Raw genomic sequence first — 23,499 nt, 5'->3', positions numbered from 1 at the left:
TTTCAAGATCTTCCGGCTGATTTTACTATTTCTTTGCAGAAAATTATTGCTCATATATGAAATACTTATCACTGAACTGAAATTTTATACGAATATACCACTCTGTTGTAAAAAAATATTAACAGTTCTATATTTTTTTACAACATATAGTTATAAAAATTTTTAATAGTCTAACCGCAAATAAATTAAAATTTCTGAAAAACACAATGTCTGTACATTCATTCCCGAGCGACCATGACGATTAAACATACCACAAGTCGGACCCAGTTATCCACAGATTCCGAAAGAGTAGCAGTGATGAGAAGGTCGAAATTCGCAATACTAAAATAGGAATGAACCGATGACTTCAACTGACTTCAAACTTCATCCTAATGCAGATTTGGTGTCATTGTCGAAGTCACAGTGCTGACTTTACAGTAAATTATATAAAAATCGCCTGTGTTTTTCGTACTAGAATCGACCAATATACAAGAATATTAAATGAAAACCGTTATGGCATTTATTTGAAATAACAAAAGAAAATCGTTCTGGAAGTAAGTATATTTAAGGATTCGATTACTTTCAAATTTCGTTCTACCTAGTTCACTGATGAGATCTGAATAGCCCTGAAGATTCGTGCACTAGGTGTTGTGAATTAAATCAAACATGTTGTAGGAGTAATATGGTTGAATAATTTATTGAGAAGTTAATGCAAAAAGAAGCACCATGATGAGATCCGTAGCAATTAACACAAACTGCACTAAAATTAAACTTATATTTAGTTTCAAAATTTTTGTTTCTTTTTTAGTATTAATAATGAATCCTATATATAAGTAAATCCTATATATAAGTATGTGCTTTCTATCAGGAAAAATCAAATCCTTTATCCGAGAAAAAAATGAGTGTTTCTAAGTTACTTCTTCTTATAGAAAGAAGTATCTCTTTGCTGTCCCAATTCTTATAATTGTCTTTCTCCAGCAACATACTGATTCGATTTAGGGCAAACGATTTTTCTAATGAAGTAGATTAGGATAAGTGTAAAAATGAGCACCGGCACCGCTAGGCAAACTGAAATGACCCATGTTCTTGTTGCATAGCAGCATCTATTTCTGTTATCACCGCAGCAATAATAGTAATAAGTTAATGAATTCTCTGCAAAAAAATAAAAAAAAAGTTACATGTTTTTTATGCAAAACTTTGACTAAGCGATAATCAAAATTACGTACGTTAAACAATATAGCACAGTTTGACATTAAACAACAGTGAAGTTGGAACTGCTTGGAAGACTTATGAGACATATTTTATCTAAGAATTTGTAGTATCTCCCACAACAAATTCTGATATGATGAAGAATTGATATTGTATTCGATAATAGTTTATGAATTAGCAAAAAAATCTATCTGCTTAAATGTAATTTGTGTATTTTGTTATTGAAACACAAACATATAGGAATCCTCATGGATATATCAGTAAGCGGTCATAATTCTACTATACTTATACTAATGCAAGTAAAGTGTGAAATGTTGAGTTCTTCTTCTTTATTTTAAAGAAAAAGCAAATTTTTAGATTATGAGTAGAAAAGTAGTAAAATCATTACCTGGACACATTGTCCCGAGAAGTTTCGGTGGACACCACAAAAAATGCAAATATTTGTGAACATCATCATCCTGAATTTATGAACTTATTCATTAAAATATACTGTATCAAAAGATTTTTAGGAGCTAAGCTATGGTATTAAGAACAAAAAGAAAAAAATACAGTTGACAATTCGATATAGATTCCTGATCAATTTATTTGCTTTTGAAAATCAAATTATCTTATGACCCTCTAAATAACTCCTTCCTGATAATTTAAGGAAATGAAATATGCAAAGGAAAAACTACAATTCCATATAAACCAACTTTGTGTTTCAATAATAATATTATGTAAACTAAGCAATTTTTGGGAAATAACTGTGTAACTTGAAAATTAGTATTATCTTTCGAATACCTTTGTAATAATTTCCTGCAGATCGTTTATTGCTTCAACCGAATTTGCATCTAAGCAAGTGAACAAAAACAATGATGCAAAGGTTAAAGTAATGTGACACATATTCTGTAAAGCATACTCGTTTAATTCATTCTGATGACTAGATATGAATACTAGCGCCTGGTTGCATACGACTTGTTATAAACTGAGAGCAATTTATCCAATTCTGAATAAGGAAACAGCGACCTAAATTAGGTAAAAAGGAGTGAAATTGGATTTTCGTAGCTTCTGACCAATCGATCGCTGAAGAGTAACAAGGCCATATCATATCATGAAAATGGAGGTGAACGATCGGCAATCGCTCTAACGTATTATTTGTTATACGCACTATCTGTCATTGCAAATGAGATATTCCGAAAAAAAGAAACCGGTTTACTTTCCCTCTCTCTTCCATCTCTAACAATTGCATTTTTCTCATAAAACCAAGCGAGGATTATTCGGCTCGTAAGTCATTCGCGTTTAATGGATGATTGCGTAAAATGAGGTGCTGGAGTGGAAATTTGACAGCAAAGTAAGCATGAAAATTCTTTTGAAATTGAGCAGTGGAAATGGAGAGAATGTATCACCTTCATTAGATGTTTCCTAAAATAGAAATAAGTGAAAATCCTGTGATTAATGCTATGTGAATGACAGAAATACCATGGTGATAATTAATTAATGAGTATTTATGATAGCGTAGAACTGTATTGAAAATTAATCAACTTTAAGACATATTAATCTGGGATTACTGAGTTTCTATGATTGGCAGTATGTCTCACCAACGTAACAATTCTTCTTTCATTCACATACCATTAACTGTTTCATTACTTCATCGATTTACTTTAGTCTTCTTAGATATGTATTCATAAATCTTATTCATAACTGAATGATAAGTTGTAGATACGATTAAAACTATTTACTTATTTTTCTTTCTTGTCTTTGTTACTGACAGACTAGAAGTCTGATGGTAAAGAAACGAAAATCATAAAACAATTTGAGCTCGTTGATAACCATCACTAATAATAAAATTTCCGAATCACAAATGTTTAAAATTAATTAATTTTGTTGTAAAAATTCCTTCCTATCTTACACATTTTATTTTGCATTCATTGTTTTTCTTTAATGAGTTTTATACAGCACTACTTGCAAATGCTGAAAATGAAATAAAACTTTGAAAGTTAATTGTTAAATGATCAAAGTTGACAGTAAAAATAATATTTTTTCTACATTATATTGACATTAAATTGGCATTTTTGTAACAAGAATTCTCGTGTTCTCTCGCCACTGTCAACACTATAATAAATTTCCAAAACTGACAGTTAAATTGTCATTTGTTTAACGATCCCTATATTTATCATTTAATTGTCGGTTTGACAAGATAAGTTATCAATTCTGTTAGTTCATAATGATTTCAGGAGTGAAATTGTTTACATTGTGGTATTTAAGTAGCAAAGAGAAAGAAAAGTGAAAACTGGAGAGCACTGATCCTTCAGCAGAGGTTTCGCTACAAACAAAAAATTTCATCATAATGAATAAATAATTTTGAAATGATGCTGACCAATCATCTTTATTATTACATGAGAGGAGACATTTTGTCTATATATTATAGAAGATTCAGTGATATGTAAATACTTTTTTGGTATTTATATTTCTTAATTGCATTTTATATATTTTCTCTTCACTTTCGGCTCTTTTTCCAACAACTAACACTGTTAATAGCAAACATTTGCCTTGTTATGGAATCAGCAAAACCCAATTTGTGGCGTTTATTTTTCATTGCTTCATTGAGCAGATTAATATTAAAAAGATAAAGCAAATCTTTTTAATGGAACTCCTTTAAACACCCGAAAAACAAATCGAGATTTCATGGACGGACTTTTTTAACTTTATCATTGTTATTCAATATTTACTTACACAACAATTTTTCATTGATAACACAAAACTGATGATGCTAATTTCCGATTAATGTAGAAGTAAATAGTAAAAATTAAAACTCCGCGACATATTACCTGCATTTGCTGTTTAAAGCCAAATGAAAGAGAGCTTAAAGACCAAGTAATTCTTTTCGGGCAACTGTGGATGAATATAGGCCGTGTAAATATAGCGTGTAAGGATAATACAGTTTAAATTGAAGTCTATTTAATCGACGATTTGTAATGCCAATTCATTCTCATGCAGTGCAATACATCACATCGATCCTGTTTGCCTCTTCTGACATTTTTTCTTTCCATCTTTTTTTTATATTCCTCTTTTCCATCTCCACTTTTTTAAATTTTACGGATCAGAATATGTTATCAGTTAGATTAACAACAATTACTCTTATGAATTCACTTGTATTTCTAATTCTTAAAATCAGTAAAGAAATTAATGCAGTGGTGAATAACAGTTCTGAGCGAGTGCTAATATCAATGCAAAAGATAAGCACACACACACACACATACACACACACACACACACACACACACACACACACACACACACACACACACACACACACACACACACACACACACACACACACACTCACACACACACACACACACACACACACACACACACACACACACACACACACACACACACACACACACACACACACACACACACTCACACACACACACACACACACACACACACACACACACACACACACACACACACACACACACATACATACATACATACATACATACATACATACATACATACATACATACACTTCTCTCTTTTGAAAACTTTTTGCGTTTATCGCTGTTTACTGATTGATTGCTGTTCATTCCATGAATCACATTCATTCGTTTCCTTTTTTTGTTCTGTAATGATAGAAAGGAGACTGATATATGTGGAAAGTGTATGGAGTAATTTTGCTTTGGAAATACGCCACCACTCTAATTGGAATTGTAAGTGCGCAAGGAGAATCCGACAAAGAGCTTATCTATGTGCAAGCGATTTGGAGACATGGTGACAGAGCACCAAAGCAGTTACCCTACCCTAATGATAAATACAATGAAACAGCATGGCCAAGAGGATGGGGACAAGTAACAAATGTTAGAATCTCTCAGAAATTTTATCAAATTTCATTACCGTCAATTTTTTTTTTTGAAACACATGTAATCTCATTTACTGAGAACTAAGGAGGATCTTTTAGCCTTCTGATTTCTCATTAAAATATACTCTTTCCGCCAGTTTCATATTTTGAAGAAAGACAAGATCACTGGATAAACCAAAATAGTGTATTTGAGATTGGCATAATGCAGATGTATGAACTTGGGCAATTTTTTCGACAGAGATACACTTCATTCATTAGAGACTTCAATGCAGAAGATGTAAGTCTTTTCACTTTCAATTTTTAAGATAAAGTATAAATAATCATAAGGTGTGAATAGCCATGTTTTCAAGTTTCAAGTGTCATGATAAGTCATGATTTTAGAATATTGCACTTTTTTCCCCAAAATTTAGAGGAAAGTATTAGTTTTTAAAATTTTATTATTCATACCCTATGAATGATATAATAGATATCAATAATAAAATTTTCTCCTTTTTTGGAGAAAAATTATCAAAATGTAAAATGTTATCAAAAAAAAATTTTTCTCCTTTTTTTGGAATTAAAATGATGTGGACATTGACATCTGCTCGTTGGGTTAAAAAGCTAAATGATTTTTCCTTTTGATGAATCGATGAATTGATGCTAATGTGGTACTTATAAAAAAGATAGGAATAGTTGGTTTTACACAACAAAATAAACAAAATTTTATTCTTCACTCAGAACAATTATTTATTTTTTCAGGTTGATTTGGTATCGTCGAAATCGGATCGAGCAATAGTTAGTGGATTAGCTATGCTTCGTGGCTTTTTTCCAGCGATTGGCCAAGAAGAATGGCTACAAAATGAACAATGGCAACCGCTACCACTTCAAGTGGCAACAACAGATGCTGTAGACTTTACATTATTTTTGAGCGTTTTATATTATTTATGCAGTTCCTAGACAAATGAACCGTCGTCTTTCTTTAGATTCAAAAAAATGTTTCTACAACTGTTCATTTAAATAGTATTTTGATTGTAGATGTTGAAACCGACTAGTTTCAATTGTCTAATGTACAATGTGAAGAGTGAAAAGGAGAATGAAGTATTATTTAAAAATATAAGTAAGCAATATGCTAGCTTCTTCGATTTCCTTGCTAACGTTACTGGATATAAGAAGATGAATTTCAAAAAGGCTGCTTCCTTATATAATATTCAAAGAGAGGTCTGTTCTTCATGAAAATAAAGTATCAATAAAATCTTTGAAGAAATATTTATTAAATGTTGAGAAGTTGAGTGAAATAATTGCATAAGCGAATAATTTCTAGACTATTACAATTAGTTGATACATGTAATGTGTGCATTAGCTAATATTATGCTAATATTAAGGAAGTTTGACATTTATGAAAACTTACTTTTAGATTGATCATAATATGACACAACCATCGTGGGTGTACAATGTCTGGCCTCAGTTTAATAATGAGACAACAATAAGTATAATAAGCAGTTTGAAGAGAATTCGTCGTATCTCCCAATTTAATTCTGCAGAAAAAGCTCGACTACGTGGCGGACTATTGATGAAAGATTGGATTGATCGAGCCAGAAATGTGTCATTAGGATTATCGGTTATTCCACATAAAATCAAACTTCATTCTGCCGTATGTTTGTTTTTATTCTACTCCTTTAATCTGATCACTGTCATTAAAATTCACTACTAATTTCTTTCAGTCATCAGATATCTTTCTTTTCGCTCAGTTATTTCACAAGAAAATTAATCGAAATCGAATAAATGATCAGCAATAGGTAATCAATTAATCATCATTCAACAGACTCTTGTTTGTTAAAATAAAATTCTAAACGACAAATGCTTCTGTTTTAGCATGACGGCACGTTGTTAGCCTTGATGTATGCTCTGGGCATTGGTAATAACCTGCTTGTTCCGTATGCTTCATGCGCTATAATGGAGATATACAAGACATTAAACAATCATACAATTATGGTTTGTAAAGGAATGATATTATAAATAAAAATAAGAAATAAAATAGCAAACAGAAGTAAAATAAGAACAGTCTTTTATTACTTTCACAATACCAAAATGCGATGATATATTAAGTTTTTTTTTGAATTTCCAAAACGTCAAGTACCTATGTTAGAGGCTGATAACCACCATAGCATCATTAGCTCATTTGTTTATTGTTTACTTTTCTCAAATGAGATGATGGGAATTCTCTTTCACTATCAAAGTTACCAACATTTTATAGTTTTTCTACAAAAATGGAACCATAGCACATCAGTTACTACTACCTGGTTGCCCTTCATATGATAATTGCACGATTGCACAAGTGGAAAAAGCGGTTTCAAGAAGAAGCGTTCGAAGTCTACAACAACTGAATAAGGCAAATTTCTTTTAATGATATTAAAAGCGAATTTGTTAGAAAAAGTTATTTACAAGCTCAGCGGAAAGCTTGAAGCTTTGTTTGATCGTCCGATTTAGATTTTTTCATTTCTTTAGATCAACATTTCAAACTCTTCAAGCCAAAAGATTGTCACTTAGCAGCAACAAAGAGTGATTCCACTAAGTCCCTCATTCTTAATAAAACACTTCCGGAAAGGGTGGAATACATCCATGTTGAAGAATCATTTTTGAAACCAAAAGTTTTGAATCCTTTTCTTGTATTACTTAAAATCGTAACTTCCTAAATTAAATTACACGTTACGCCATAATTTTCGTAAAAACATTTCCACTTTTTCGAACAGTGAACATAAAATGAAAAAACAGTAATGGTTTCATAATCTAAATAAAATCAAAAATTGCAGATGTGTAGATCGGTATCGCCGCAGGTTCTTCAACACTCGGTTGCTTAGGTATACCACCAGTTGCAGTAATGTTGTACCTCACTTATCGAATATTTATCAGCATGTTACGAATATTTCATCTTTTGTTTATTAGTAATAATTAGTAGTTACTAGTATTAGGAAAGTAATTATTGATAATCAGTATAAAGAAATTACTAATAAATGGTGACCAATGAAAAATGATTTAATGATTTTTCATTATGGCCTTCAATTGCAATATGCAGTAATGTTATACTCCGCTTATCAATATTTATAGCATGTGATTACTGTTAAGTTCATCGATAATTTTATGAAGCTTCAGCTAAAATAGAATCTCTGAATGTGCAATGGGATAAACAGTATAGTCCCGGGGTAAATATCATGAAATGGAAAAGTAGCATTGATGAGATGTTATTTGGATTGAAAAGAATGAGAAATTTTGAATTAATTAAAAGGATGACAGAAATTATCAAAAGATAGAACAGTTGCAGAAATGAGAACATTTTACCAATGATATAAACAATGATAAAAGTGCAGAAGAATGAGCAGGAACATTCGGGACTTAACTTATACTCATATTTTTAGCCTTGGGAGCAGATCAGTACCATGAAACATCATGTTGCTTAGGATGTTTCGAGGAAGTTTTGATATTAGAATTCAAGATGTAACTTGTTTCAGTCTTGAAAGATATAAATTAAATAGAAAGCCAATAGGCCTAAGAAAAATGATGTCTCAGAGTTCTCCCACTTCGGTCTTTCCTTGTAGGTGCCATAACAATTCTTGCTAGTGGTATAAATAGCAACGTTAGCCTGAAAAGCCACAGAGCATTAGAGAAGTAATTTCTTTTTAACTGGATTATATCATTCCGCAAGCGTAACACACTACCACTAACGAAAATATCCCTTGCTGAATCTCGTACCCTTCAATTCCTCTATATTGTTGATCCCACGAGTAGAAGGAAACCACACTATACCTTAGTGCCTTAATATCGTATTTCAAAAGTGACGAGATTACTGAGCATCTGAAACATTTTTCATTAACATTTGATCAGTATTGTTATAACTTATGAAGATAAAAAAGCAATGATGAGATTGTCCCTAACATCTACTATTCATTACAATAGAGAAATCCAATAAGAAGCAGCATCATGTCAACTACTAGCAAAAAGGATTTCTTTAAGATTGTCAGCCATATAAAAATAGACACTAAACAAAGCGTTAACAGCGTACATTCCTGATGGAAACAATGTCTATCCGATCTTCTCTACAGTTACAGTCACTGAAGCTTCTTTCATTTTTGCACAGCACACTTGCGTGTCGTTTGTCACTTACTTTCTCCACGGAGTACCACTGAAGTTCACGTGCAACCTCATGATCAACCTTCTTACAACAAGTAATAGATATTGTCTGCCCTGAAAATGTGAATTTAGACATGTGCGTGTCATGTTTCTCGAATTTTGTGGTTCGTCCAGTCGCGTAAGCCCCTACTCTAGTTGACACTAAGATGACAGATCTAACAACAGGCATGCCAGTTTTAAGCTGGTTGTGATGTTTGGTAGTTGTTAGAATTCTCATTAAATTTTATAGAAGCACGTAGTTAAATAGGACAGAAATTACTATCACGTGTCCAAACCATAATATTATTAGAGTTTCTGAATTTTGAGTAGATTACATAAAGCTGAATTACTGATTATTGTTTGTGTGGTCATTGATCACTTTATTCTTAGATGTTAGATTTATTGATGTCTTCATTCCAGATTTGGATTTTTCCCAGTTGGGAATCTGTCATTTTTAGCAGTGATAACATATGAAGTTTTGGACTTCTGAACACGTTTTCGAGTGAGTTTCAGTAGTTCCATTTTACTTACTTTTGTTTTAATGACTCATATTAGTGTAGTTTGATCCATTCATGCTACGATTATGTAAGTACTTTAGTTAATTTGTGTCATAAGTTATTGGAAATGTTTTCTGATAGTCATCCTTGGGACACTGTGGCACATGCAGCATGGCGCAAATACCCGAATCCAATGAACTGTGCTGTTAGTGGGATCGATGTTCTTAGACAACATTTACTTGTTGATGGTTCATTACAATCTGAACGTATTATCCAAAGCCATTTTCCGATACCTGCTTGGGTAACAAAGGTAAGGGTTTGTTTAACTAATTTTCACCTTCCTCTATTAAATTGTTCAACCTGTAAATTTCTGCCTTTAATTTTGATTCATCGATCTGCTGGTTGAATAAGGAATTAGATAAATTTTAATTTTCTCTTCATTCGTCAACCTATTATTCTTCATCATTTTTGCATTACATTCAGGATTAGTCAGTAGTTTCATGTTTACTAATTTATTGTTTTACCTCTGTAGTTGACGGGTTTTTCTGGAACTCAATATTCTTATGAAGTGACCGAAATTAATCCGGCGAAGAAGGAGATGACTTTAATTACAAGGAATGTAAGTTGCTTGTCCAGATTTCAAGTCAATTTTTACTAATCAATCTCCCATAACGAATTCAGTTAACATGTTCGAAATTCATTTTTCTTTGTATTTTATTTCCTTAGTTTAAATTTTGAAAGGTTGTAAGGAATTTCAAGTATTGGCTCTCGCGTATTGTGCTAGTCATTTTCTAACTGTAAATTATATTAAAGTTATATATTTCAATAATCAAAAGAAAATCCCAGATGAATGCAGGACGCTTTTTACGTGTTGATGAACGATTATTATATAAACCAGATCCTTACAATCAAGACAGGTATTTTTCCTTTTTTGTTGTCCAGTATTCATTTTCTTTCGTTTTCTGATTCAGGATTAGTCAGCAGTAACCGACATGAATAGTAAATTTGAGTCTTAAGATGATTATAGGACGATATTACAACAAGAAGCTGCTGTAAATGTTGATTTGCCAGCATTCGCAGATTACTGCGAAAAAATGTTCTTAAACATATATGAAACGAATGCCGAAAAGGTAATTCACTTTGCTATAAAGTTCATGCATTTTTCTTTCTTTTTTTGGCAATGCAAAATATATTTAATAGCTGCCATGAATTGCAAACCTTTTTCAGTGGATAATACCTAAACTCTGAGTGCTTTCAACTTTAAAGCTCTTCATCTTTTTGATCATACAGGAAGAGTTTTTTATTGAAGTTATCCAATTATTGATCTGCTGTTTGTAGGTAGGAAGCTTGTAAGCAAGGAAGAATAAATGTCTGGAATTCTTATGTATCTAAACTTGTTTTCACGTGTTTTATTTGTTGGTATCTTTCATTCTTGCTTCTTATTTTTCTAGTCTGAATACAAAACTGACCCATACCGAAATCCTTGCAATGAATCAACTTTGTCGGTAATAGTTCACAGAATGAATACGAAAAAATAATGACAAAAAAATATTTTGACGATGTTATCAGCGGTGTCGCTTAGACAATTTTTGATTTAATTTGGTGAATGCTTCAATATTTTGAAAACTTCATATATTAACTCTAAAATGATGATCTTTAAAAATAATGAAGAAAATCAAATCAAGTAATAACTGATCTTTTAAGGGTCGGAAAGGACTGGAATGGGTAATTGACCAGTTCAACAGCTCATCTAGATCGAGTCCAAGTGCTGAAAAGTCGTCATCACAGGGATTCTCAGATCCGACGCTTGTTCTCAGTTCACTGCATTCCGCAGCGCAACAACCAAGTTTTCTCTCTTAGCACAAATTTAATTATTGTTCCAGGTAGTTTTTAGTGATCTCAGAATAATGCTGCTTAATAACGTGTGCATCATTTTTGAGTTTTTTCCATCTTCTTTTGGTTAATCATTGATGTCGACTGTTGATTTGTTCTGATGTTTAAGTATTTTTTTTAAACAGTATTTAGACAGTAGCAATTAACAGCTATAGGATAGCTAAATGTTGTGTAGAATTTATTCGGGTCTTTACTGTCTTATATCTCCCAATGTTGCCACTTCAGTCAGTGAGTGCTGCTCGCAGTATCTTATCCAAAGTAATTATTCATTTTCACATATTTTTCCGTTGCCTTACTATTTTCATAATACGGCGTAACTTTTTATTGTGAATTCTTGTGACATTTTATTAATGCAGTTTGTCAGTTTGTGGTGAGTGTTATGACATTAATGTTTGAGAATATGCTGAAGAAATATCTCTAGTCTAATTGCAATACTTCTTTCATTAATAGATATGTGTTCCGCATGTTGTTGTATTAATGTTTATTAGTCACAATTTTTCATTAAGTAAAGTGGTCGGAATAAAATAAACGAAGTTATGCTAATTCTGTATATGTTTTATGTGTTGTAGCACGGCTGAATGTATTGTGATTGTGGAAAGTAAAAAGTTTTGGGGTGAAAAGAAATGACAATGGCTAGATCCACCGTTTCTTTCGTAAGTTTGTTAGAGATTGAAGAGGTGAACGATGGAAGAATTACTTGCATCAGCATACAAAAATTCTTTAAAATTCTTAATCATACATCCATATCACGATATTTTTTGAAGAATGGAATCTAATTTGAATCCTGAATTTGTAATTACAGCAGCTAAAAGCTTCATAACTTCTAATCAAGTGGGCATGTTTTCCTTGGGTAGACAAACATCAGATTGTTTGCTGTTTGTTACAACATATCGAAATTAAACTGTTAAGTGCATACACGTAATGGTAATTCAATTTCGATGTGTTTCAGCTACAACTGAATTTTGCATATACTTTTGCATATATCTGTTCTCCGGTATATTTTCTAACACTGTTTATGATAATTATTGTATGTAATTCGGTCTCATTCATTGTTTTTCTGTCTTAAGAAATCAAAAGACAAATCCCGAGATGTGAGATGTTCATATAGTAATTTGTTATGCGTATTGAGGCATCACTCCTCATACCATGTTTAACATATGACAGCAATAAACGTCGCTGTTAATCACTGAGTATGAGTACGATGATGTAAGAACTAGGCAAATGTATGAAAGTGATTTGAATTTGTAACTGTGTAGTTTTATGTTTTAAGCAAGAGACAAGCACTATTAATGGATAATGGAAAGATTGGGGCTCGTGGATGGCCTGGAAGAAACGTCATTTTTACGAATACAGTCTCACTGTGATACGCTATTCCTCTATATGCAGCACTTGCACAGTGTTTGTTTCACCAATTTAATTTTATGGAATTTTATCTTTCCTTTAAAAATTTTTTAAAATTGCTGTTACTGATGTGCAATTCTACTTTAGTTAGGAAATCTTTGATAGTATGAAGTGCGCAAATTTTAGGAACATTTTAGATCATTTTAATTGTCTTGTTGAAGAAGTTGTTTTTAATATATATTCATATATGTTTCACCACTGTATTGTTTTCAATTCTTTTTCTAGACAAATCGTTTTCTGGATGTCATTGTTCAGAACGACGGCGATTATGTGACATCGGCTCATCGCCTTGTTCTATCTGCTTATAGCAGACATTTAGATGCAGCTCTATCTAGTGTTCAAGATTCTACTGTTATAACCCTAAACATTGATCCAAAAATTACAGGTAGGTATTTTATCCGTATTATAATAATTATTGGAATAATAGTTCTTTTATAATAATTGTTTTTCAAAGCGACATACATGTTGTAAAATATGTTATAAAATAGCTCTCAAAAACTCTTTAGCCTGAGCACAATTTATTAGCTAATGATCACTGGTAAATTTACATTTAAGGTGTGGACATGGATGATCTTCGATTGCTAGTAAAATATATGTATACTGGACGTTGTAGCAATCGATCTCAAAGTAGGACACTTTCTGTTGCAAATGCGCTTGGTTGTGACTCCCTAATTAGAATGCTAGAAAGTAAAGAAGCTCAGATTTATGAGAATGTAGAATTAGAAAATCCAGATCATGCACAGGAATTGTTGCAAGCAGTCCATCGTTTCAAAACTCAAGGAAAATTCATCGATTGTTTCGTGAGTAGCCAGGTAAACATTTTTACACTAATGTCATATCTTACGACTTAAAAATTTTTCTCGATGTTTTTTTTATGAATACTGTCCTGTAGTGTTCCTCATTTTTTCCAGTTGAAATAATAAACAAGAGAGCAAACAAAAGAATTATCACTGGAATAATTTTATATAGTGTGGAGTGAAATTCTTTTCATCGGTAGTATTCTGGCACCCAAATTTTTTAGAAAATTGATGTTTTTTTTTTTTTTTTAATTTTTAGAATAGAGTGATTCTTCGATGTCATCGTTTGATGCTTTGTGCATTCAGTACTCATTTCGAAAATGCACTTGCATGTACTGAGAAAAGTGCCATTGTCACCGTTGATATTGATCCCCAAATTACGGGTGTGAGTAGGTATGGCAAACTTATTATCAATACAGGCTTATTTTTTGTTTTAAATATGGACAATATTTATATATACTGAAATTTTGAAAATGTGATTGCTATTAGCATTTCACTTTTATTAGATGACTTGAATCTCTTTCTACAACTGCACTTTTCAAAATATAATTTTTGTTTATTTTAGTATGGATTTGAGAAATATAGTCGATTTTTTGTATAGTGGATCAATTCGCACCACATCAAGGCGTCATAAGATATTACGGCAAGCTGCTGTTACTTTAGGTGTGGCCAGATTAGTTGATGCTATCGATGAAGAATTACTTGCTTCCGAAATCGATCATTCATACTGTCCTGGTAACATACTGTACATTTGTTAATCGTTTAACTTGGAATTTCAAATTGCTTCTAAATATTTAATTTTAATCACTTAGACGTATCTTAATATTTCTGCTGTACTCGAGATATCGAAGAAAAACGGATTTTAGATAGTGGTGATGAAATTATGCTAACAAACACAATTTATGGCCTTTTGGATGATAATAGAAATTTGATTGGAAATGGCGAACCTGGTATTTCTGCTTTAGACGGTTCAAACTTCGGTGATGATAATGATTGTAATGATGAAACTAATGCTGAAGATCTTATGGAAGAAGCTTCTAATTATATAGACAAAGGTATAAATGAATTATACTAATCTTTACAGCGCTAAATACCTAATGAGTTTTTGGAGAAGTGTTTGTTTTATGACTTTTGTGTATAGTTTTCTTATGATATTTTAGAGAATTTTGAGAAAATCCATCAATCGAAGTAATTGTGTGGTTGTCTGATCGAATCTCGGTATTTAGTGAGGATTCTATTTTATAATAATATTGGGTTTAAAATTTCTTATTTAAAAAAAAAAAAAAATTTAAAAAAAAAAAAAAGGGTTTAAAAAATTTGTATTAGGATTTCAGACCAAGGTTAGTAAACGGCTGTTTGAGGGCAGTAATGAAAATTATAAAAAAAAATTTTTAACTCAATATTATTATAAAAAATAAGTTAATCTTAATGATGTTGGGTAGATATAGAAAATTTGTTTAGATGAAATACATTTGGCAGAAGATGACATGAAGCAAAGCGGAATGGCGGTTGCGAAGGCAACAAGCGATTACATGTGTATTTATGAAAAATTTGTTGCTGGACCCAGTCGTGGTCGTAAGGGTGGTACATATGGACATAAACGATTGATGTTGCAGCTGAAAAAAGACATAAAGCTCTCGCGTAAGCCTATTTCTATCGTGAAATATGTTAATAAATGTGCCAGGATCTGTTGCTTAAGCTGTAATGAAGTATATTACCATACAACTGCACATTTAATGATTTATTATTGGTCAATTTGCTTATTTGGAGAAAATTTCTGTGAGCGAATTCATATTCATTTGGTTAAGTTTAATTTCTAATTAAATGCTTATCTTTATTATCGAAAGCGAACAGTAGCAAGCAATCTTGATTTTAGACGTGGAAGAAGCATCAACAAGTTACGGTGCTGTACAGAATAATAATTTTGAAACTGTCTCTGCAGTGACGGTATCATATATTCCGCCTTCCAAAAAACGTCATTTGCTGGACAGTTTTGGTTATGGTTTGCCTGAAATTATTGCACCTAAAGATGTCACCGTACCCTTACTGGTCGGTGATCAGGAGGTTTTTTTTTGAATGTTTTTTATCTTCCTTACAAATTATGGTGAATCAAAATGATTAAAACAGTTTTGTTGTTTGGTAATGTCATTATGCACTTTGTTTGAACATGGTAGATTATTTGCATTCATTTTTCATTCACAAATTTTGCTTTCTGAAGTCGTGACATGGTTTTGTTCGAGGCATATGTCATGAGATCAAATTTCTGAACTGCTTAAGTTTCAGATAATGATGGAAAAACCGTTTAAATGCCCATTCTGTGATCATCGAACAAAGGAAAAAAGTGCGGTTGAAAAACATGTGAGATGCATGCATACTTTGGAAACTCCTTACAAGTGTCAATATTGCAATCAGGCTTTTAAAGTGCAGAGCAATCTTGTCAGGCATATTCGAGCTCATACAGGTTTCTTTATTATTTTTCTAATCGTTTAATGGTTTCTACTACATTTGAAATACAATGTGATTTTTCTTCGATGGTAAAAGAGAATTTTTCAATTTTGTAACTGGATTGCAAGAGCTATTTAATTGAACAAAATTTCGTTTCAATTTTCAATAAATCCCACTTATACAAATGCACAGAAGTTATGCAGATGGATAAAATGTTTATTTTTGTGAGAGTCGATTGATTTATAGGTGAAAAGCCATACGCGTGTAAAAAGTGTGGGACGACATATGCAGATAAGAAAAATATGGATGCACATATATTTAGAGAGCATTTGAAAGTGAAACCGTTTGAATGTCCCGAAGAGTTTTGTAGAGCTAAGTTCTGGCGAAAAGATCGTTTTGTTGTGCACTGTCGTCGAACGCACAGTTTTGAACCGGTTATTACTTTTGAAAAATTGAGTACTTGAAATACTCTTTTGCTCTTATGTATTGTATAAAGTATAACAGTTGAATTTAAAGCTATTTCTCATGATGTTTCCCGGTGCTTTCCAAAATTATGGCTTAATCGATGATCGTGTAGGGTAATTAGGTGGCGACTGGTGTTTCTTTTATCAGTTCCATATCTGTTAATTTTTTGTAGCATTTTCTTTATTTCACTATGAACAGCCATTAGAGGAGAGAATAAGAATTTGTTTTGAGTTTATGAATAACTACCTACTTATTCATTATGTTGTGATTCAATGAGCTATTGCGAATAAGTTTTGCTATAAAGTTATTACTGGAAATAAAATTTTGTATATTTTGTAACTTCGCTGCTTGAGGCTATTGTATTGGACAGGGTATTATTGAATTTTGCTTTGCAGTTTCCATATGTAGCCAAAATAATTTGGAAAATGATAAATTAATTTCAGTATGATTAAATTTGAACAATTCTCGTTATCATAATGAGAATGGAAATAGAATATGTACTAAATTTTGTAGACTGCATGACGGATAAGGATGTCGACCAGTACATCAGGCAAAATATTGTTTGGTCGAAGTTGCCTCAGGAAATTCGAATTGTTTTGGGCAACTCACAGAGAGAATATGATAAGCTTGTACTCGAATATTCAATCAAAAATCAGTTAAGGTATAAAGGTAACATAGGTGTGTCCTTTTTCTGCTTATGAGATTGGTCAGGGTTCCTTCTGAGATCCAGAATCTCACAGGTCACTCTATGCTTCAGACTTTGTAGTTATTCAATTCTCTTAACTTTCTCAGGTTATTTTTTTTCCGTAATGTTATGTCTGATTCCAAAATAATCTCAGCAATTCAGTTATTTTTGATTATTATGATGGAACGACGGTTCTGTTTGGTTTCATATTAACCTATATTTATCTATGAATATTTTAGTGAAATATGTGAAGAAAAATGAGGAAACCTATTATGATATTCTTCTAAAATACAGTGAAACTCATCTTATGCTTTATCCGTACCATCTTTCAAATATCGTTGTACGCGAACTTCGAATGACGCCATTTAGTTATTACATCAACGTCATAGCGGTAAAACTTTTGAAAAAATAATTCCATATGTATGCAAATGTATTTCCTCATGCTTCTTTTTCTAATTTTCCATAAATTAAATATTTTTAATTGTTAATAACATACATTGTAGTAATTTGATTGTGGTGTTGCGAATTCTCGCGCCTACCGACCTTCATTTCAGATACCTAGCTTTAATTTGGAAAACTTTTTCGAAATATTGTTTTGATAATAAGATAATATTTAGAATCTTATGAATGCCGAAAAGAGTTATGATTCATTACCGAATTTTACGGCCGCCGATGCGATGAGATTATTGGGGATTGGCAGAAATCAGTACATTGAGTTAATGAATCAGAACCGTTGTAACCGAAAAATATTTCGAAAGAGTAAATCACTGCGTGAACTATTACCAGAAAAACCTGTTGCTATCAACATTGAACCTTGGTGGTTGGTCGCACCCGGCAGTATCTTGGAAAGTGATGTTAAGGTTTTATTTTTTATTTAATGATGTAGATTGAGTGTGGAGAGTTTATGTGCAAATTCTTCCAGTGGTTCAACAATTCAATTCTTTTTGTCTCTCTCTTACTTAGTCAGTTTTTGTCTTTCTATTAAATTATAAAATAATTGATTGATCATCTGATTGCTTTTTATAACGCTGTTTATCTCATAACAGTTATTTGAAATTTTTGAAATTTAATTTAGTGAAAACGATGAAGTATTGCAGTTACTAAACAAAGATGAGAAAGATTTGTTAGATATGCTTATCGATGAAGGTGCTCAATTAGTTGGTACTCTTGATGCAAAGTTGGTGCAAAAACTTTATAATCGTGGTTTAGCTTACTTGGAGGTACCAGTTAAGGACGACGATTACATTTATGGTAATAACTACTTTTGTATTTTTTTTTTTGTGTTGGTCTTATGCCATAAAAAACAAAAAAAAAAAAATCACATGCAATCTTGTCCAACTTTTCATGCACAGATTTTTTAGATGTACGAATGGTTTGAAGTGTTGGTAAGAACGGTTTTTTTCTTTTCCTTTGTTTTTTCTATTTCCTTTTCTTTTCCTGTAATATTTTCAGGTATTTTTAAATATTTAGGAAATTGTCTCGCCGACTTTCCGGATTATAAATCCAAGATTCAGGTGGTGAAGTGCCTAATCTCTTTCTCCTCATTCTATAATAGTATAGACTATACGTTTAACCGTAAGTATTGTAACAGTTGCCGCATACCTTAAATCAGTTTTTTTCGCAGTGCCAACTTTGGATGGTTTTGTTATGAACCGAGTTCTGGGCGATTATTTTGAAAATTTGCTGTATCAAATATTTGTAGCCATAGACGAGCAAACAACTGTACGGGAGGTATACTTTGAATATTTTGGTTTTTAATATTTAATATATATTTTGGTTTATATATTTATATATATATATATATATATATATATTTTTTACTTGAGCCTTAAACATTCAAATAATGTAGCATAAGAAAGTAGTTGCAAAAATTTAGTAAAATTTTTTGGTGAGATTTCTTATCAGTTTGTATAATTACTATTGCTTTCAGTAATTTTAGCTATCCGAAACTCTAAATATTGATTTACAATTAGTAAAAAACGCTGTCTCTGTCTTTTGCCGACTTGGCTTCGCGAAGAAGCGTATCACTGGACTAGAAAATCTTGCGTTGCATGTAACATGGGCAAGTCATATGATCATTCCAGAGTAAGTATATAATTTTGTAAATAGTTTAAATTATCATTGATAAGAGGTTATAAGAACTTTTCATGACCTTTTGTTCTAATTATCGTATGCCTACTCATTTAGCACTATTAAGCATTTTTAATGAGTGCTGCACATGATTTGCAAGCAGTTATCGACAGTATTTCACCTAATAAATTCGGCCTCATTCTCAGTCATAAAGTTCTTTCCATTATTTATTTGTTTACTGTGATTTGGTTGCGAAATTACATGCATATCTCTATGACTACATTCGTTGATTCCCACTTGTTAGCGCTTTTCTTTAGTAGAATAATGCACTTATTTTTTTATTAACTTCTATTCTATTTTGCATTAATTTGCTGTTGTTTTATGTGTTAATATGTTAACTTTTTTTACCATTCATTGTTTCATTATTATATATTTATTTTAAATATTTATTTCCGTGTGAGTTTCATATATTTGTTGCTGCCATGTTAGAAACACATCAGTCAGTCAAGTCGCGCTTTTGGAAGACACGAACATCTTATTTTTTACTTTCTCTGCATTATGTTCTGTTAAGTTCTGACTTTTAATAGGATAGACGATGATTCGACTGCAGCAATCACAGAGGATCTGTCAGATTTTTCTACTGCATTGGTTTCTCCGGGTGGTGCAGATGAAGATGACGAAAATGAATCCACTACAGATGGATTAGCGGTGAATCATGATGTGCTTGTAGCGTCGTTCACGGTACTATATTTTGCAGTGATGCAGGATGTAAATTAAATTTAAAAGTTCGTTATTCTGTTCACTTTAATTTTGATTTTATATTTTCAGTCGTTATCGTTAACAACTCCCACTCCTTGTGGCGGGAACGAAGCTATTAAACGAATTGCATTTCTCTTCGATTCATCGTTGACTGCTTTCCTTATGATGGGGAACTTATCAATCGTAAGCTAGCTTTTTCCCTTTTAAATAAAGAAATTGTAATATAAACGGCTAGTTTAGTGAAAATCATTCTAATGAAGAAATATACTTATGAGCTTTTCAGAAAATTCGAACGTTGCAGTGATGTTTAAGCCTTATTAGCTGTTTTTCTTTCCGTGAAATTTTTGTTTCTTTCTTTTTTCAGAGTCTAAAAAATCATGCGGTAACCTTATTTGAAGTGGGAAAATTGAGCGACGAGTCACTGGATAGTTTCGTGGAAGAACTGCAGAATGTGAGTTGTTATCTTTATTAGTTTGAATTTGTCTATTATCTTAGAAATATTATCTTATTCATTTCTCATGGTTGTAGCAGCAGATATGTTCATTGAAAATATGATGGACGAATTTTGTTAGTGAAGTTGCTGATTCAGGTGAAATTGTTTGTGGAAGGTGAAGCACAAAGATATTCCGAACATGCTCAAACATTGTTATTAACAATTCTTGCACTTCGAAGTACTTCTGAATTGGATTTAATTAGAGGTGAAAGTTTGTTATCGTTGGATCATGCCACACGTCTACGTCTCATCAACAAAACATACAGGTTAGAATCATTTATTCAGAACAAATATATGTAATTTGGGGAGTAACTGTTTTCCAGTTCATTTAATCAATAATTTTGGAGAAATGATTCATCGTTGAATAAACCGGCTTTCCTCAATTTTTTTTTTTTTAACATACATTTAAAAACTATTAAGATGTTTGGTTTCAATGGCTCCGTTAAACGGGGAAGCATGTCCATTATCAGTGCCATCTATTCCTCATTTTGGGACCGTTATTCCAGAAGTATGTTGATTTTGATTCTTATCAAAATTCAGATCTGAATTAATTGAAAGAGCATTTATCAGTAGAGGAAATTTTGAAAATTTTCCTATGCTTTTAGCACTACTAGAAACTGTCTCATAAGAGTCGTAGTTACAGGTGGTTTCATCATGGTTTCGGTTGTTTTTGTATTATACTTTGGGTGATGGACCAGTTTCGCTATATATCCCCAAAGGCTCACGTGTCCCAGTTATTCCTTGTGCTCTGCGACAGTGCAAACATTTACTGATCACTACTGCTTCACATGAACCTGTTATTATTCCAGCAGATAACTGTTTAATTCAATTGAATGACATGCTTCAAACGCATGCAGTGTTTGTGCAAGTATACTTTATTAACATTATTTTCATTTAAAAAGGTCAAAAATGTTGGAGTCATTGGAAGTTTAGTCAACTTTAAGCTTACTTTATTTTATCTGGTGCGTCCATTCTTTCGAGATTTTGTAGGTAGGATGAGAAATGAGGATGAGAAACTGATAATTTTGAAATATCAAAATTCCTCATTGTTCACTTTGTATTCAAAGAGGACTGTTTGCTTTTATTTCTCTTTTTTCTATGATATAACATATGTGGATGTTAAGTAATTTTTGTGGTTTGAAGTTTTAATAATATTTAAATTGTCCTAATTTAAAATTGTATGAAAGTATTATTTCAGGAATACAGTGCTGTAATTGATGACTCAGAGATTGTAAGTGTCCCATTCCCATTTATTGATTCCAGTTTAACAGATGGTAATTTTCTCATCAATACTATCAGAATACTGAAAAAATTTTCCAAATAAAGCTAACAAGTTATCTAATATATCTCGACAATATCATCTTTTTATCACTTATTTGCTTTATGTTCAGTCTTCATTTTAGTTATTAGTTCTTTTCCGGTCCTTCCTTTTAAATTTCTTGTTTTTTTATTGCAGGTCATTTTTCATTACATCCTTCGGTGCTGAAACTTCGAGAAAAATTGGGGCTAAATTCGCTGTGTGGTTATTTAACACTGCTGTGCAAAAAGAAAACTATTGAGTGGGAAGTACAGTCGAAGAATAAGAAAGGTGGTACTACAACGGTCAGCAAAGATCCAAGGTCTTACTTTGATTTTTGTAGAAAATTATTGTTACTAGTGCTCGTTTCTGGGTATTTTATTCGTTTTGTTATCAATTTCCAAGCATTTGTAAAAGTTGAAATAAGTCTTTTTTTTTTTTCCTTTTTCTCATATTCTACTGTTGTAATTGTATAATTGCTAATGTTCTGTAGAGGACATAATTGTAATACCGAAATGTCCATATTGCATCAGGTATGAAAGACTGACACCAAGAGACTAGTATCAAAAATTTATGAATTTCGTAGGAAAATTGCGAGTCTACGAGTTCATTTGCGAGACGATGAAACATATGCTGATTACACATTGCTTGACTGTGTTTTTGGCGTGCCATTATTCGATGAACATTTAAACAGGGTCATTTGTCAAAGAATTAAGGACTGCGAGCTTCTTGATCCAAAAAAGTACATTTTTCTTTTCCTTGTTCTGAATCCTTTCAAAGAAGAAAAGTAGTATTTCCTTTTTGTAAATTTTCAATTAAAAATGTCTTTTTCTATAACATAGTTCAAACATGGTGGAATTTGCGAACCGCGATCTTGTACAGTCGTTACGAGAACTGATTAATAAATATCAAACGTGGGGAGAAGTGAGTTAAAATATCTTTTATTTTTTTAATACCTTTTATTTATTGTTCTTGGGGAGATGTAAATTTCAAATATTCCGAGATCAATGGTATTTCAGTCTACATCTGTTTGGGAAATCTCACGTTGGTCTCCACCAGCTCAAACACTTCTTTTCCAAAATGGAGAGATAAGTATAGTGGATAATTTACGAGTTTGGTAAACGAGTGGATATGGTTTGGTTGAGCTACTGTGATTAAAAACATCATAAAAATTAACTTTCATAGGATGTTAATCCAATGTGTAATATTCAACTTCACTTTTAGATTTCCTAGAGCTTTTATTTGATTTTATAAGATATGGAATTTCATATCGTAGTTAAATAAATACTGATATTTCTTGGAAAGTTTCTAGGATCAAACCCTGACTTTTATCTTTTGTGACGTATTTGGTTGGAATTGCTTTTCACATTCTTGGAGAAAAATCTTCATTTCTGAAGTTTTTTTTCGTACTAAGGGTATTTATTATTGGAAGTGCACTACGTGGTCATACAGGATCATTTTGAAGGACACTCCATTACTTCATTTTATTTTTTTTTTTTTTTCTACGTTTCATTACTTA

At 31.9% G+C, this 23,499-nt stretch overlaps 5 protein-coding genes across 8 annotated transcripts; 3 read left to right on the top strand and 2 right to left on the bottom strand.

Moving 5' to 3' along the window:
• Positions 1-937: 937 nt before the first annotated feature.
• Bm13236 (Uncharacterized protein) lies at positions 938-2,070 on the bottom strand (the record flags this gene model as incomplete). The annotated part of the gene is made up of 3 exons (XM_043080720.1): positions 938-1,131; positions 1,577-1,646; positions 1,969-2,070. 3 exons carry the CDS (start codon positions 2,068-2,070, stop codon positions 938-940), a joined length of 366 nt encoding a protein of 121 aa, XP_042936654.1.
• A 2,756-nt stretch (positions 2,071-4,826) lies between these two features.
• On the top strand, positions 4,827-7,872 carry Bm5389 (the record flags this gene model as incomplete). 4 transcript variants are annotated; one of them, XM_001901464.2, is made up of 8 exons in its annotated part: positions 4,827-5,033; positions 5,229-5,312; positions 5,774-5,920; positions 6,050-6,232; positions 6,429-6,665; positions 6,887-7,006; positions 7,269-7,403; positions 7,825-7,872. In XM_001901464.2, the coding sequence occupies 8 exons, from the start codon at positions 4,827-4,829 to the stop codon at positions 7,870-7,872; spliced, it is 1,161 nt and encodes a 386-aa protein (XP_001901499.2). The 4 variants fall into 4 exon arrangements, with proteins under 4 accessions (XP_001901499.2, XP_042936651.1, XP_042936652.1 ...); XM_043080717.1 differs by lacking the exon at positions 6,050-6,232; XM_043080718.1 differs by lacking the exon at positions 4,827-5,033 and having other exon boundaries at positions 5,238-5,312.
• Positions 7,873-8,824: 952 nt separating this feature from the next.
• Positions 8,825-9,416, bottom strand: Bm1056 (Uncharacterized protein; the record flags this gene model as incomplete). Its single annotated transcript, XM_043080716.1, has 2 exons — positions 8,825-8,863; positions 9,072-9,416. 2 exons carry the CDS (start codon positions 9,414-9,416, stop codon positions 8,825-8,827), a joined length of 384 nt encoding a protein of 127 aa, XP_042936650.1.
• Positions 9,417-9,648: 232 nt separating this feature from the next.
• Positions 9,649-11,535, top strand: Bm3392 (Histidine-rich glycoprotein precursor, putative; the record flags this gene model as incomplete). The annotated part of the gene is made up of 6 exons (XM_001901463.2): positions 9,649-9,680; positions 9,817-9,985; positions 10,208-10,294; positions 10,522-10,592; positions 10,703-10,805; positions 11,380-11,535. The coding sequence occupies 6 exons, from the start codon at positions 9,649-9,651 to the stop codon at positions 11,533-11,535; spliced, it is 618 nt and encodes a 205-aa protein (XP_001901498.2).
• Positions 11,536-12,864: 1,329 nt separating this feature from the next.
• Bm12536 (Histidine-rich glycoprotein precursor, putative) lies at positions 12,865-23,101 on the top strand (the record flags this gene model as incomplete). The annotated part of the gene is made up of 27 exons (XM_043080715.1): positions 12,865-12,966; positions 13,195-13,354; positions 13,525-13,781; positions 14,026-14,159; positions 14,332-14,501; positions 14,633-14,821; positions 15,228-15,407; positions 15,643-15,830; positions 16,050-16,227; positions 16,458-16,667; positions 17,190-17,354; positions 17,601-17,752; positions 17,979-18,221; positions 18,459-18,612; positions 18,986-19,092; positions 19,301-19,446; positions 20,019-20,172; positions 20,260-20,373; positions 20,555-20,641; positions 20,780-20,949; positions 21,104-21,191; positions 21,327-21,551; positions 21,882-21,957; positions 22,140-22,302; positions 22,567-22,722; positions 22,823-22,904; positions 23,000-23,101. The coding sequence occupies 27 exons, from the start codon at positions 12,865-12,867 to the stop codon at positions 23,099-23,101; spliced, it is 4,152 nt and encodes a 1,383-aa protein (XP_042936649.1).
• Between the last annotated feature and the right edge of the window lie 398 nt (positions 23,102-23,499).

Source organism: Brugia malayi, assembly GCF_000002995.4.
Source record: "Brugia malayi strain FR3 genome assembly, contig: Bm_v4_Chr3_scaffold_001, whole genome shotgun sequence".
Taxonomy (NCBI): Eukaryota; Metazoa; Nematoda; class Chromadorea; order Rhabditida; family Onchocercidae; genus Brugia; species Brugia malayi.
Note: the sequence above shows the minus strand (reverse complement) of the source record. Positions and strands in the feature narration are given on the sequence as shown.